Source organism: Macadamia integrifolia, chromosome 6, assembly GCF_013358625.1.
Source record: "Macadamia integrifolia cultivar HAES 741 chromosome 6, SCU_Mint_v3, whole genome shotgun sequence".
Lineage (NCBI taxonomy): Eukaryota > Viridiplantae > Streptophyta > Magnoliopsida > Proteales > Proteaceae > Macadamia > Macadamia integrifolia.
In genome coordinates, this window is record NC_056562.1 from 18,095,045 (window position 1) to 18,108,441 (window position 13,397).

At 40.3% G+C, this 13,397-nt stretch overlaps 3 protein-coding genes across 5 annotated transcripts in view; all 3 read left to right on the forward strand.

The window, feature by feature from the left end:
• Positions 1-835: 835 nt before the first annotated feature.
• On the forward strand, positions 836-4,856 carry LOC122081254 (protein trichome birefringence-like 12). Of its 2 annotated transcripts, XM_042648282.1 has the most exons (5): positions 836-1,598; positions 1,803-1,943; positions 2,591-2,840; positions 3,636-3,961; positions 4,343-4,856. In XM_042648282.1, the coding sequence occupies exons 1-4, from the start codon at positions 949-951 to the stop codon at positions 3,915-3,917; spliced, it is 1,323 nt and encodes a 440-aa protein (XP_042504216.1). In that variant the 5' UTR covers positions 836-948; the 3' UTR covers positions 3,918-3,961; positions 4,343-4,856. The 2 variants fall into 2 exon arrangements, with proteins under 2 accessions (XP_042504216.1, XP_042504217.1); XM_042648283.1 differs by lacking the exon at positions 4,343-4,856 and having other exon boundaries at positions 3,659-3,819.
• A 704-nt stretch (positions 4,857-5,560) lies between these two features.
• LOC122081253 (pentatricopeptide repeat-containing protein At5g15340, mitochondrial) lies at positions 5,561-8,227 on the forward strand. The gene has a single exon (XM_042648281.1). It carries the CDS (start codon positions 5,664-5,666, stop codon positions 7,560-7,562), a length of 1,899 nt encoding a protein of 632 aa, XP_042504215.1. The 5' UTR covers positions 5,561-5,663; the 3' UTR covers positions 7,563-8,227.
• Positions 8,228-10,386: 2,159 nt separating this feature from the next.
• LOC122081255 overlaps positions 10,387-13,397 on the forward strand; it is an 18,724-nt gene continuing 15,713 nt past the window's right edge. Inside the window, exon 1 of one of the 2 annotated variants that reach the window (XM_042648285.1) lies at positions 10,387-11,227. In XM_042648285.1, coding sequence (XP_042504219.1) covers positions 10,846-11,227 — 382 coding nt within the window. In that variant the 5' untranslated portion in view covers positions 10,387-10,845. The remainder of the gene's footprint in view (positions 11,228-13,397) is intronic. The other variant, XM_042648284.1, reaches the window with a different exon arrangement.

Here is a 13,397-nt window from a genome sequence, read left to right on the forward strand (position 1 = left end):
CTATGATAAGTTAATAATCCTGGGTTTCTCTCCTTCTCACCTTTGCTGGACATGGGATAATAGGATTTGGGGATTTTAGGGTTGAAGATGAAATAAGGCTGAATGATCTTTAGATTTAGGATGTTTTAGTTCAAGATATAAAAAGGGTGAAAACGTATTTTTCATTTTAAAAACTAACACTTCACTCACGGTGTTAGGTTAGATGGGTTTATTTATAATAAACGAAGCACGAGGGGGTGTATGTAATAAAAGCAAACGCGAGGGGAGATGAATGTAAATTTTCCAATATAAAAATATGAAAACAAAGAGAATGAAAAAATGATAAAAAGAAGAGATAAAGTAGTCAAGTGAAAGATTCATGCTTTTATATAATACTATAATATGACAGTAATATAATATAATATGAAAACGTAAAAACTGAGCCTATAACAAACCGATAATGAACCAATAAAGAAACAACAGTTTTTTTTTTTAAATCGGTAAGATATTAATGGTTCAAATATTTTCAGATTTTAGATGCCACTTTTTCTTTTTCTTTTTTAATGGTGAACAGATACCAGATATCCACCACTATGAATCGAATGGAGGTAGATTGAAACAGGGATCTGCTCCGTTTCATGCATAACTTTGTATGGAAATTTCAATTTTCGATTACTAACAATATAATTCGGTGGTTTTCTACAGAGAGTCTTTCCCTTTTATCCTTAAATTTTGTTTCTTTTGGGGAAGACGTAGCCTTGATTATTTCAATCTTTAAAGGAAGAAAATACTTTTACCAAAAAATATTTTTATTTGATAAGAACCCAAAAATATAAAAAGGTTAAAAATGGCCAACATTTCATTCCTAATTTAGAAGCTGATTCATCTTCCACAAATGAGATCTCTGTACACTCGCTTCTCTCTGGTTTCGGACTCTTATCTACTATTCCAACTTCCAACTGACTTGTAATGTTCTGGACTGCGACGCCCAAAATTGTCCGCGCAGTAAGACCCCAATGGAACTCTCCTGATCTCCCTTTCCCATCTGAGATGATTGCTTCAAAACCTACCATTTTTTCAGGGCTCATCTTGTTATCTTGTTTACTTCTCTTCCTCTATTCCTCCATTCTTCCTTTCTACTCGACCTCCCCATCACTACCAGAGCTTTCAAATCCCTCTCTCAGAAACTCTCGAAAGAGTCCATCAGAGAAAACCAACCTTTTTCCCCCTTGCAATTTGTACAAGGGGCATTGGATTCGAGAACTCAATTATAAACCCTTATATGACGAAAACTGCCCATTTCACCGGAATGCTTGGAATTGCTTGAGGAACAAGAGAGAGAACATGGAGAAGATCAATTCGTGGAGATGGGTTCCTGAAAATTGCACTTCTCCACGGATTGATCCCTTTGCTTTTCTGGGTTTGATGAGAAATAAGAAAATTGGGTTTGTCGGGGATTCCCTGAACGAGAATTTCTTGGCGTCATTTCTTTGCATTCTTCGTGTGGCGGACGAAAGTGTGAAGAAGTGGAAGAGGAAGGGTGCTTGGAGAGGAGCGTATTTCCCCAAGTTCAATGTTACGGTTGCGTACCATAGGGCCGTTTTGCTTGCCAAATACGAGTAAGGAAATTGGGTTTCTTAGTTTCATTAATTGGCATTCATTTATTTATTCACGTCTTGATTCTGTGTCTGAATTTTGTGCTGGAAATACTTTTCTGTCTATCTAAAATTTGTTGATTGCAATTTTCTCTTGCTGCGAAAACTTGATCTCTACTTGAATTTTGATTTTCCAAAATCTTACTCTTCTCAACTGATTATATAAAGGTGGCAGCCTAGAAAACAGCTAAATCTGCCAGATCAAGATGGATTGAAGGCGACATATCGAATTGATATCGATATTCCTGCAGATGATTGGGTTGAGGCCTCCAAGTTCTATGATGTCCTAATTTTTAATACTGGACACTGGTAAGTAATGCTCTTGGCTTTTTTTTGGGTCTAATTTTGTTTAATGTGCTGCATTTTTAAGACTCTTAAAGCTATGCATAAATTCATTATTAGCTACCAGACATTAAATGGGCCATTTTGTGACCGTGTTAATTACTGGTTTCCGATGAGAGACTATGGAGTTGAAGCTCGACTACCATGAAATTCAACTTGTATCTGGTTATCAGGAAACCTGTTGTTCTGGTTTTTCATCCTTTTATTATACCCTCAATCCACAAGTATGTAAATATTGGTATTGAACCCAAGATCTTTCCAGCAGGCAAGCTGTTATCTGATAATACATACCATCTCTCATAAAGGGAGGAAATACATCATGATGTTTTTATTTTTTATTTTTTTGTAATAAATACCTCATGATTTTACGGCTGCATGGTTGTTCTCAGCCCTTCGCATTCCAGATCAGACATACACCCCTTCTGTTTGAATGTGATAATTTTAGATCTAGCCAGGTCCAACAAATCAATTACCAGATTGTCCTTTTTCAATACAATGTGATGTGAAAATCAAGCCATTGACAGGCCATCAAACTCTATCTTTGTATTTTAATGGTTATCTGCTGCCTGTTTGAAGATATTAACTCATTTTTCCAAAAAAAAAAAATGTATCAGGTGGGGTTTTGATAAGTTTCCAAAAGAGACACCTCTTGTCTTCTACAGGAAAGGGCAACCAGTAAGTCCTCGACTCGGAATGTTAGATGGACTTCAGGCTGTCCTTCGAAGTATGGTCTCTTATATACAAAGGGAAGTCCCTAATGGGACACTTAAATTCTGGCGTTTGCAGTCTCCAAGGCATTTTTATGGTGGCGATTGGAACCAAAATGGTAGTTGCTTGTTCAATGAGCCTCTCCAAGAAGACCAGGTATGAACTAATCATCAGCTTCTTATTCTTTTTATTGTGGAGACATTTCTGTCATGGAAAAAGTCCTATTTGAGTCGGGTAAGCTTCATATGCATGTCTTCTGAAGCTGTACATGTTGTAACTACTAACTAGGGTGTCTGGTCAGTCCTTTTTGGCCACGATTGATTTTTTCACTTGCCAAATCTCATGTTATTTGGGATGGTTTTTTGCTGTCTGATATGTGAAATTCATTTTTTACTGTAAGAGAGCAGCAATATAGATTCTTTAAGTGTACTTATCAACAAATGTAGATTCTATATCTGTTAAGTTTGTGTTCATTTAGGTCTAATCAGGATTTTTAGACCTCCCCTTTAAATAAAAGGCTTTAATCAACTGCAGCCTTAATTTTAAAATAGCTTCTTTGGGACATTTCCCATTATTCTCAATAATCTCCTGTTCTTCCCTTTTCTTCATACCATCTAAGGTTTCTCCCACCATGATCTAATAGAGTATTCTGGATTGTCATATGTAGAGTTCTGAATTTCTGGTTTATCTTTTACTGGAAAGTTGGCCCAACATCTGGTGGTCTAGATCACTCTTGTAATCAAATATGCACGTCCATATCTTCCTGTTTTCAGCACTTGGAATGAAAACTATTTTTCAGTTCTGAATGCTGCCTATGGTGCAAATTCTGGTTGTCCTAGCTAAGTTGTATCCTGTCATGAACTGCCAGACCAACAGTCACACAGTGAATGGCTTTGGAAGATGGCAGAGTAATCAGATCCTGTGCAGAACTCTGTACTGATGTCTTGACAGCTTGACATGTGGTTTGATCCCAGGTACAAAGGAGTGAATAGAGAAGCAAGACAAATAAACCATCTGATTGAAGAAGCATTACAGGGCACAGACATCCATTTGCTTGATCTAAGTCATTTGAGTGAATTCAGAGCAGATGCCCATCCAGCAATTTGGTTGGGAAAGAAGGATGCAGTCTCTATCTGGGGTCAGGACTGCATGCACTGGTGCCTACCTGGAGTCCCTGACACATGGGTTGATATCCTATCAGCGATGATCAGCTATGGAGTGGAAACTATGTGATGAAAGATCGAACAAAATTATTATCAGCTCAAGCTAAAACCATTGTAAGCACTTCTGGAATTTCTTTCTTATCTGAAGAAGACTGTTTTGATTTTGGAAATTGTGTTAGTTTAAGTGAAAAGTATTACATAGGTTTTTATTTTACTTAAATTTCTAGTAAACTTGGGGAAGATATTGGTTTTAACTTGAAAGTGATCTTGGGAGCATTTTACATATTTGATTTACTAACTTGAAAGTGATCTTGGGAGCATTTTACCTTTTTTTTTTCCTCTTGTTTTCGCTTCTTTTGACTTGTCTAAGCAAAACCATTTAGTCACAGCACATAAAAGTACTTTTGAGTTTCCTCTTGGTTGTTTTTAAATCATTTTTAAGCCAAAAGCATACTGAGGCCAAGCTTTTCCTGTCTCACCTTTTTGCTATTTCAGGTTTTGCCAAAAGTGTTTACAATTTTCCATTTTGTGATGATATATGAGCTACTACTGAAGGTCAACTGTAGACAAAATTTCTTCCAAGCTTTAGATCTGGGTCAGATGTGAGTGGTTGGCTTTGCAAGATCTGAGAGAGGCACACACAAAAGGCAAATCATCTTTGTGGATCAGAGCTCAAGTAAAAGAATGTTACACGGAATTCCATAGTTCTTGTGGTGTCTTGGAGAAGGGTCCGCAGATCATTCATATATGAAAAATCCAAAGCCTCTTGGAAGCAAAGTTTCAGGCCTTCATCTTCCACTTGATTAGTTTCTCATTGGGGAATTGGAAAGCCAGATTACTGAAAAAAGTCTCCTTTTGATGTAGAAGAATTGAGGATATGAGTTCTAGGTTTATAGCATCATTTATTTTTTTCATTTAACATACATTAATTTTCCCTTGTACGGAGATTTTAACTGGGCCACAGGTTACACGCTATAAATGAGCCTAATTCATTAATGGTTTCAATTGATTTTTCGGGTGATTGCATGAAACACATTTGGAAATCAGTTTGGGCAAGGTTTATGTTTCATACATGGTCAAGGCTTTATTGCAGAAGATTTCTGATTTACTGGGCTGTGCCTCTTTCCTCATACTTTCATCTCTCTTTCTTTTATTTCTTATCATATATATATATATATATATATTTTGTCTAGACTTCAGTTTTCACTATTTTGTTTTTCACGGATCCTTGTAGTCAACGCCACTAAGTTGAGATAACATTGAGCTTCTTCTTGTTGTTGCTGTGATTGAAATAGTGATAAAGTCATTTCCATGTTTTGTATGTGTTTTTCACTGTACTCTCATCCATCTGGGTGTCTTGCCACATCATTCTAGAGCAATCTCTGCTCTCTTTATTTATTCGTTGTCTAGCCCTATCTAACTGCAACTGCCTAATGGGACTTTAACTACAGCTACACTACCATTATCAGTTGTGTGATTTGATATGAGGATATAAACAGATTGGAATTCTCAAAGGCTGTGTTTTGTTGCAAGCAACGGGAAGTGAAAAAAAAAAAAAAAAAAAAACAAACAAAAACAAAAAACAAAAAACAAAAAACAAAAAACAAAAAATAAAAAACAAAAAACAAACAAATTCAAAAAGAAAACTTTTGTAATCTTAATCTTCCCAAAACTCTACCATGAGCCGGTGGGCGGGTGGGTGGGTGGGGTATATCAAGTCTTGAATATAAACTCGGGACGAGGTCGAGGCCCCATAACTGACTGGTTTCAGTTGTAGATGACGATATTGATGATAAAGAACACGATGAGATGAGTCATGAGATGGCCGGCCGATGGTATCTGCGCTTCTCTCCCCCACCACTACCGCTCCCTCCTGAGGGTATGCGCCCGAGGCGCCTTCCTCGAGGAGGGCCAGAAGCTTCACACCGCTCTCCTCAAGAATGGCCTCGCCGACCCTCCCGACTCCTTCATCCACAATGCTCTCCTCCACATGTACGCCGCGTGCGGCTGCACCTCTTCCGCTGCCCGATTGTTCGATCAGATTCCCTGCACACACCGAGACATCGTCGACTGGACCACTTTGATGAGATGCTACGGTCGCCACGGCCTTCCACGCCATGCCCTCCTTCTCTTCCGTGCTATGCGAGTTGAAGGTGTACGTCCTGATGAGGTAACTCTGCTCTGCCTCTTCAACGCCTGTTCCCGTCTCGGGGATATTGTGGTTGGAGCGCATGGGCATCTCTGTATGATCAAAAACGGGCTGCCTTTCACGGTCACTGCCAGTAACGCAGCCATGGACATGTACGCCAAGTGCGGTCGGATGTGCGACGCAAGACGTGTCTTTGAGGAGATGACGGAGCGGTCCGTTGTCTCTTGGACTGTAATTCTCTCCGGTGCATTGAAATGGGAGGGATTAGAGAACGGGAGTCGGATATTCTATGAAATGCCGGAGAGGAATGAGGTTGGCTGGACCGTCATGATCGCAGGCTTCTTGGAGAGAGGATTCCGAAAGGAAGCCTCTGTTTTGATTGGAACAATGCTGTCTTCTTCATGCTCGATGCTCAACCATGTCACTCTCTGCTCTATCCTCTCCGCCTGCTCGCTTTCTGGGGATCTAACTGTTGGGGAATGGGTGCATGCGTACGTCAGGAAGACAATGGGGAATGACCTGCATCTCATGGTAGGAACAGGTTTGGTTGATATGTATGCTAAATGTGGTAGGATCGATACCGCGAGCCAAGTGTTTGAGAATATGTCTTACAGAAACGTTGTAGCTTGGAATGCCATGCTAAATGGTCTCGCCATGCATGGAAGAGGCGAGGCTGTGTTAAGCCTCTTTCCTCGGATGATCTCGGAGGCCCAGCCAGATGATATAACATTTGTGTCCATCTTAAGTGCGTGCAGCCACTCGGGTATGGTGGATCAGGGTTGCCGCTACTTCTGTGACCTTGTACCTGTCTACTGCATCGAGCCTAAGGTGGAGCACTATGCTTGTATGGTCGATCTATTGGGTCGGGCAGGTCGGTTGGAAGATGCTTTGGTTCTGGTGAGAGAGATGCCCATTCCGCCTAATGAAGTTGTTCTTGGATCTCTCCTAGCATCCTGCAGTCTCCATGGCAAGCTCCAACTAGGGGAGCACCTTCTAAAAGAACTGATTCAGATTGATCCCTTCAATGTTGATTATCATGTGTTGCTGTCCAACATGTATACACTGGCTGGAAGGTGTGACAAAGCTGATTTCCTTCGCCAAGTTTTCAAAAAAAGGGGAATTAGAAAGGTGCCTGGCATAAGCTCTATACATGTGAATGGTCAAGTTCATCAATTTAGTTCAGGGGACAAGTCACATCCTCGAACGCAAGAGATCTATGCCATGTTGGACGTGATGATTCTAAAATTGAGGTTGGCAGGTTATGTCCCTGATACTGCTTCCCAGACATTCTCTGTTTCTGCAAGCCAGATCAATGATGCAGATGAGCAAGAGGAGAAGGAACAAGCACTCTTCTCTCACAGTGAGAAGCTGGCTATCGCATTTGCACTTATAAGCACAAAACCCGGAATGACCCTCCGCATCTTTAAGAACTTGAGAATATGCCAGGATTGCCATGCTGCAATTAAACTTATTTCTAGTGTTTACAACCGGGAAATAATCATCAGAGATCGTTTCCGTTTCCATTCCTTCAAACAAGGTTCATGTTCTTGCTCTGACTACTGGTGATCATCCTCAAATCTGATTTATCAGTACTTAAGTTACCTTAGTATCGAAATACTTGGCTGTAAGAATTTGTGGCGACTCAGAATTTTAGAATGACACACAAAGATGGGTGCAAGTGAATTATATATGCAAGTTATGTACAGGGATCAATTTATCCTTATGAAGGTTTTGTTTTAGTGTAGTTGGCTGATATTAGGATTATTTATGGGGAGGAGCAGTGGTGATAAGCAAGAAGCCAACTCCTCAGAATGCTTGATAATTAGGTTTTATCACCAATACCTGTTACTGCTGCATGTGATGCAGTAGCAAGATTCTATATGGTATTGATGATTTCCAAGAGGGCGATAGAAGAGGTAGGGATGTCTCCGGCCATTACTCATGAAGGCTTCTTCGGATGTTGTTGTCATGGTGGACATTGGGATCGTCTCTTTGATCACAAAGCTGCAGTATTCTATGGGACATTTTCGTGTTGAAAGTTTTCTGGACAGTGAGCAGTGATTGACCTTCACTATTTCCACCAAATCCTTGCTGTTTCTCAGGCATGTAGTTAAGAATTCTTACTAGTTCATAGTTGATGCATCTGAAGGTTCCCCTTTGTAGTGAATGGTGCCATAGTTGTCCATTTTAATCTCTTTAATCAACCAGATCAAACACTTGCCGCCTGGTTAGGACTGAAGTGAAAGAGCAGTGAAGCAAAATTAAACAATTTTTCATTGCTGAAGTGAAGTAATAAGGTGGGGGAAAAAATAGGAAAATTTTCTCAATGGGGTGAGAGGTGGGCATTTGGTAGGAATTTGGAAAAGGGCATGCAAGTTTTATCTGATTCCCAATTACCCACCCCCCATTCTGGAGTGTTTGGAATCAGATATAGTCTTGCCACAGCATGCCTAAAATCCGCAATTTTCTCTGGCGAGTGTGCTCTGAAGGACTTGCCTCTGGCGCTGGTCTTAGCAAGAGGAGAGCCCCCATTGATTCTGGTTGCCATCAGTGCAGAGCTCCAATTGTGACCATTGATCATTTACAGTTGGACTGCCCTTTTGCAATGGCAGTATGGTTCGGGTGCAGACTTTCACTCTTGTTAACAGGATCCTAAATACCGATGCAGCTATTAGTGAGACAAGGGTGGTTTGGGGTGTGTTATTTGGGAAAGTAGAGGTCAGCCATCAGTTGCGGTGTCATCTCCTGGGTGCTTCTCATCCCCTCTGCAGGGCAAAGCGTTGGCGCTACGAACTGGGCTGTTATTTAGCAATATCTGAAGGCATCGATAGTTTTATTGTGGAATCTGATTGTAAGAACCTGATTTCATATGTTACTCAGACAACTCCAACCCCGCCGCCACCCCCCCCCCCTCTTTTCCTCTTGAGGTGTTTAATATTGTGACTGACATCGCATTTTTGCTACCTCATTGACATCAAAGAAATGAATAGAGATGGCCGCCGTATACTTCGGAACTAACCTTTTCCATCCGATCTCGAAAGGCTGGGTTCACTCATATTGTAAATTGGGTGGTAAACGTCTAGCCAATGGGAAAGCCAACTTGCTTGCTTATGTTGGTCGATCTACTCTCATCCAGTTGTTTTACAAAATATTTGTCGCAGTTTAGATTCCATCTATCAGTGATTTTGGAATGGGGACAAAGGTAAATCCAAAAAACTTAAATCTTATAGCTAGGAAAAAAGTTTGTTCTCCTAAATCTGATGGGGTCTTAGTCTTAGGATTCTGCTACTCAAAACAAAGCCTTTCTTCTCGAGCTTGGGTGGAGATTACTCACTAATGACTCTACTCTCTGGGCTCAGCTGCTAAAGGATAAATATTTTCAATTTAACTCTTTATTTGACCCCTCAGTTCTGACTAAAAGGGGATCTCTCACTTTGGAACAGTATTGCTACCATTCTACCTTTCTTTAAAAAAAATTGTGTTTAGATGAATTGGGAATGGTCAACAGACTTTGTTTTGAAAGGATCTCTAGATCTCTTCGCTAATCACTTTTGTAATCCCTGAATCTGTGTCTATACGAGACTTGCTTCCAAGGGTGAGTGATCTTCTTATTAGTAATTCTTGGAATATTAATCTTTTTAGTTTGTGTCTCCCTCTTCCTATTGTTGGCAATATAAATACCTTGTCTCCTTCACCCGTAGATGATCAATGGTGGTGTATTTATTCTAAAAAAGCACTCTTAACCACTAAAATTGATGCTAAATTTATTTCAAATAACAATGCTACTAACTCTGTTAGATTCTTTAGCAGGTGCACCCTCTATTCCTGTTACTCGAAATGGTGGAAATTTTTTTTTGGAAACTAAATGTTCACCCAAAATTTAAAATTTTCATCTAGAGGCTTTTACATGATGGCCTTTTGTTAAAGATACTATTAGAAAATGGATGGACATTGATGTCACTTGTGGGTTCTGTAACACTCATAGGGAAACTACATAGGCATGTTTTTTCTCTCATGTGATTTTTCCAAACAGTTATGGGATGTAAGGCCATTAGAGTTCTGTAACACTCAATAGGGAAACTACTTAGACATGTTTTCTCTCTCATGTGATTTTTCCAAACAAAATGCCTTACTAGTCATTTGGATCTAATTATGCTATCATTCTCCTCTATAATTCCGAAACGAGATCATCATTGGTTCTTTCTTGAGTTTCAGTAAATATAGACCAAATGTAAGGGAGTGATAGTAAATTCCCCATAATCTTTGTATGTAATTGAGTTTTTCAATCACTTCAAAAAAAAAAAATTTCTCACACGCACAGGCACAGTGGGACTGAAGCGGACCCCCAAGGACCTGTAGAATTGCTCTTCTTTTAAAAAACGAAAGAAGAAAACCAAAGGTTTCCTTCCTGCAGATTCTGCCAAAGCTAGTTTCTATCAGTAACTCACTAACCGTGGAGACATTTTTTTTTCCTTTCTTTTTTAACAGAAATTCGTGGACCTCAGGTTTTGGGCTGCGTACAATTTATTCAACCATACAAAATGCAAATTTCACAATTTTCTGGAGACTTTTTCGGCACCGAGAGTGCTCGAGCATTGGACTGAGTTGGACAATTCAAGTCGTCCGCTTCGACCGAACCTAACACTCCGAACGTGATTGACACACAAAGACAACAGTAATACGTCCACCACCAACATCTCCTCCTACTTCCGTTTCATAGTTTCCCAACTGAAGCTGTGAAACTCGGAAGGACAACTCTGAAACGTCTTTCCTTCTATACCTCTGCCCCTCTGCTTGCCCTTTTAGATAATCTGATTATAATCAATTGAAGAGAGAGAGAGAGAATCATATGGAGTCGTTATCGTCGGTGGCACCTTCAATCGTGCTCCCTCGGAATAATTATTTCCGACGGCACAGCCGAAGGCGAATCGTCGTCTCCTCCACTTCTCCCCAAAATTGCAGCCGTCTTCCATCTCTCTGTTCATTCTTGAGCCTTCCGTTAGTTCCGGATCCCTCCAGGAGGAGGCCCAGGGAAACCACTTGCCGCTCGGGCCGTAGCGTTGGGGGAGCAGCAGAGGCTGGAGATGGTGAGGAAGAAGATCTTGAGAGGGCCCTTCACCTGGACGGTACAATCCCGGGAACTTCCGATGAGTTCGTGAAGCAGGTTTCTTCCCGCGCTTATGACATGCGTCGACAGCTTCAGCAGACTTTCGATAGTAGCAGCTACGACGGTACAGTACTTTTTATCTTCTTCTTCAAATATTGACGTCCTTACTAAGTTTCCATTTTTGTTGGTGATTGTGGGTGTGATGTTAGAGTTTATGAACTTTTGCAATTCCAAATTTTCCGTTTTGCAATTTGTATCTTTGGATTGTTCGTTTTTCTTTCAACACATGAGCTTTTGAATGATACAAATTTTCCCATAATCTCATCATGACTATTATCATGAAGAATTAGTCTATGATGTCTGCGCCTTTGGAGAACTTGGAGGCTTGCGAATACTTCCTACTATATATGAAAATGCCAATAAATGACAACCTCATTGAACTTTTAGCCGAAAGGAGCTGTAATCATTAGTGGAAGATATATCCCCAACTAAAAATTCAGGACGTTGGTAAGCTTCTTTCCCAACCCCAACCCCAACCCCAACCCCAACCCCAACCCCACCACCAACACCTACCCAAAACAAACCCAAATAAAATAAGCAACGGCCCAAAAGTAAAAGCAAATGAGACATTTAGAAGCTCTTGAGCGATTGATTTGCTTTACTACCAAACATATATAAGGGCATATATGTGACAGCTTATCATGCTTCTGTTTCTGGAAACCCAAAAGCCAGCCAATGAGATTCATGCAATGGAATCTTTATCACCTCTCGCACAATAAGCGCATAAGCCAGACCCCCCCCCCCCCCCAGCTTCTTGGCTTATTGTGTGGAATTTAAATGGACCAGCCTTTTGATGACCCTAAATTTGGCTTCTGGGTTTCCAGAAGCAGAAGCCCAATAAGCCATCCCAAAGATGCACATAGAGTTGACAAAGACAACTCTTCAGAATTGCAGATGGCTATTGTGCCTAGGTTTTTAAATCAGTAAATCATACACCTAATATGTGACCATCAATGTCACAAGCTACAGCCTAATAATCAGCAACCCATATTAACTTTTGGTCAAGAAAAATGGTACAACAGGTTGTCAACCACATAAGGAACAAAAATAGAAGCTAAGGAAACAAATGAATTCCAGAACCTGTTTCTGAAGATTGAAGTTAGTAGATAATGATCAAGGAGGGGGGGTTCAAACAGGGATGGTGACCATTGACTTCTGATTTTTTCTTATGTAATTTTTCAGTTCCAGAATTAACAACCATATTTTTAAGTTTTCTTTGGTCCTTGCCATCACAAGTTAAGGTTTCCTTCAAACTCTTTGTTTGTGTAAAATATCTCGCTTTACCCCTACTCTCTTTTTATTTCCCCTGGCTGTAACTAAGTAGAAGTTCCAATACAAGAGTCTCTCTTTCTCTCTCTCTCTCTCTATATATATATATATGCGTATGTGTGTGTGTGTGTGTGTGTGTGTGTGTGTGAGGGTTAGCCAGTGCCTTCAATAGCCTCCTCACCTTCAGTTGTTGGCACAATCGTAAAGATGGGGTTTGAGTTGGCCTCAGTGACAAAGATTTCTTCTGGAGAAGGAAGAACAATAGAGAAATCTGACTGTTTGCATAAGAGATTTAGCAGCTTTAATGTGTCAGAGAATCATTCTTCTGCAAAATGCCTAACGATGACCTTAGGCTAGCAATTTTCTGATGCGTAATTAACTCCCCGTGAATCATTTCTATTGTGATTTCCTTTATTTATGAAGTGTAGCTCTTTCTCTTGACTTAAAGAATTTTGGGAAGGGCAATGGGTTTCTAAGTTAGAAGAAATTTGTACAATGGAAAGTTTAATGTGCGAGTAGGAAAGTTTGTTGAGGTTGAGTTTGGAGAAGACATTGTCAATTTGTATTCAGGAAATTTCAAAGCATACTGGTATGTTTTCCAGAAATTGTGGTCAAATAGCAAGATTCCAGCACAAGCTCGAGCTGGGGTTGGCAGCCATTCAACTGTGTCGCCAAGTGAGCAACTACAGACTGCAGAGGTATAGAAATCATACTGACCTCAAACCTAGAGATTTGTTAGCTAGGATAATCCCCAGTAGACATATAAAGCCCCGAAGAAGAAAGACCCTCATTGGCTATCTCATCTGCTGCCTGCTAGATAGTTCCCAAGCTTTGCATCTAGTGGTAGCAAGATGGTCAAGGAGGATGTGAATCCTCATGCCTAATGTAAGGGTATTGAGAGATCAATAACCCCCAATGATGTTCCCCAAAGCTCCAATTAATCTAAAGCACAATAACTAAGAAAT

Bases quoted from the DNA above. Each gene is read 5' to 3' on its own strand.
- LOC122081254 (XM_042648282.1), top strand. From the start codon at position 949: ATGTTCTGGACTGCGACGCCCAAAATTGTCCGCGCAGTAAGACCCCAA. The intron at 1,944-2,590 runs GTAAGTAATGCT...AAAATGTATCAG, and splicing joins ATTTTTAATACTGGACACTG to GTGGGGTTTTGATAAGTTTC. The intron at 2,841-3,635 runs GTATGAACTAAT...ATGTCTTGACAG, and splicing joins AGCCTCTCCAAGAAGACCAG to CTTGACATGTGGTTTGATCC.
- LOC122081253 (XM_042648281.1), top strand. From the start codon at position 5,664: ATGAGATGGCCGGCCGATGGTATCTGCGCTTCTCTCCCCCACCACTAC.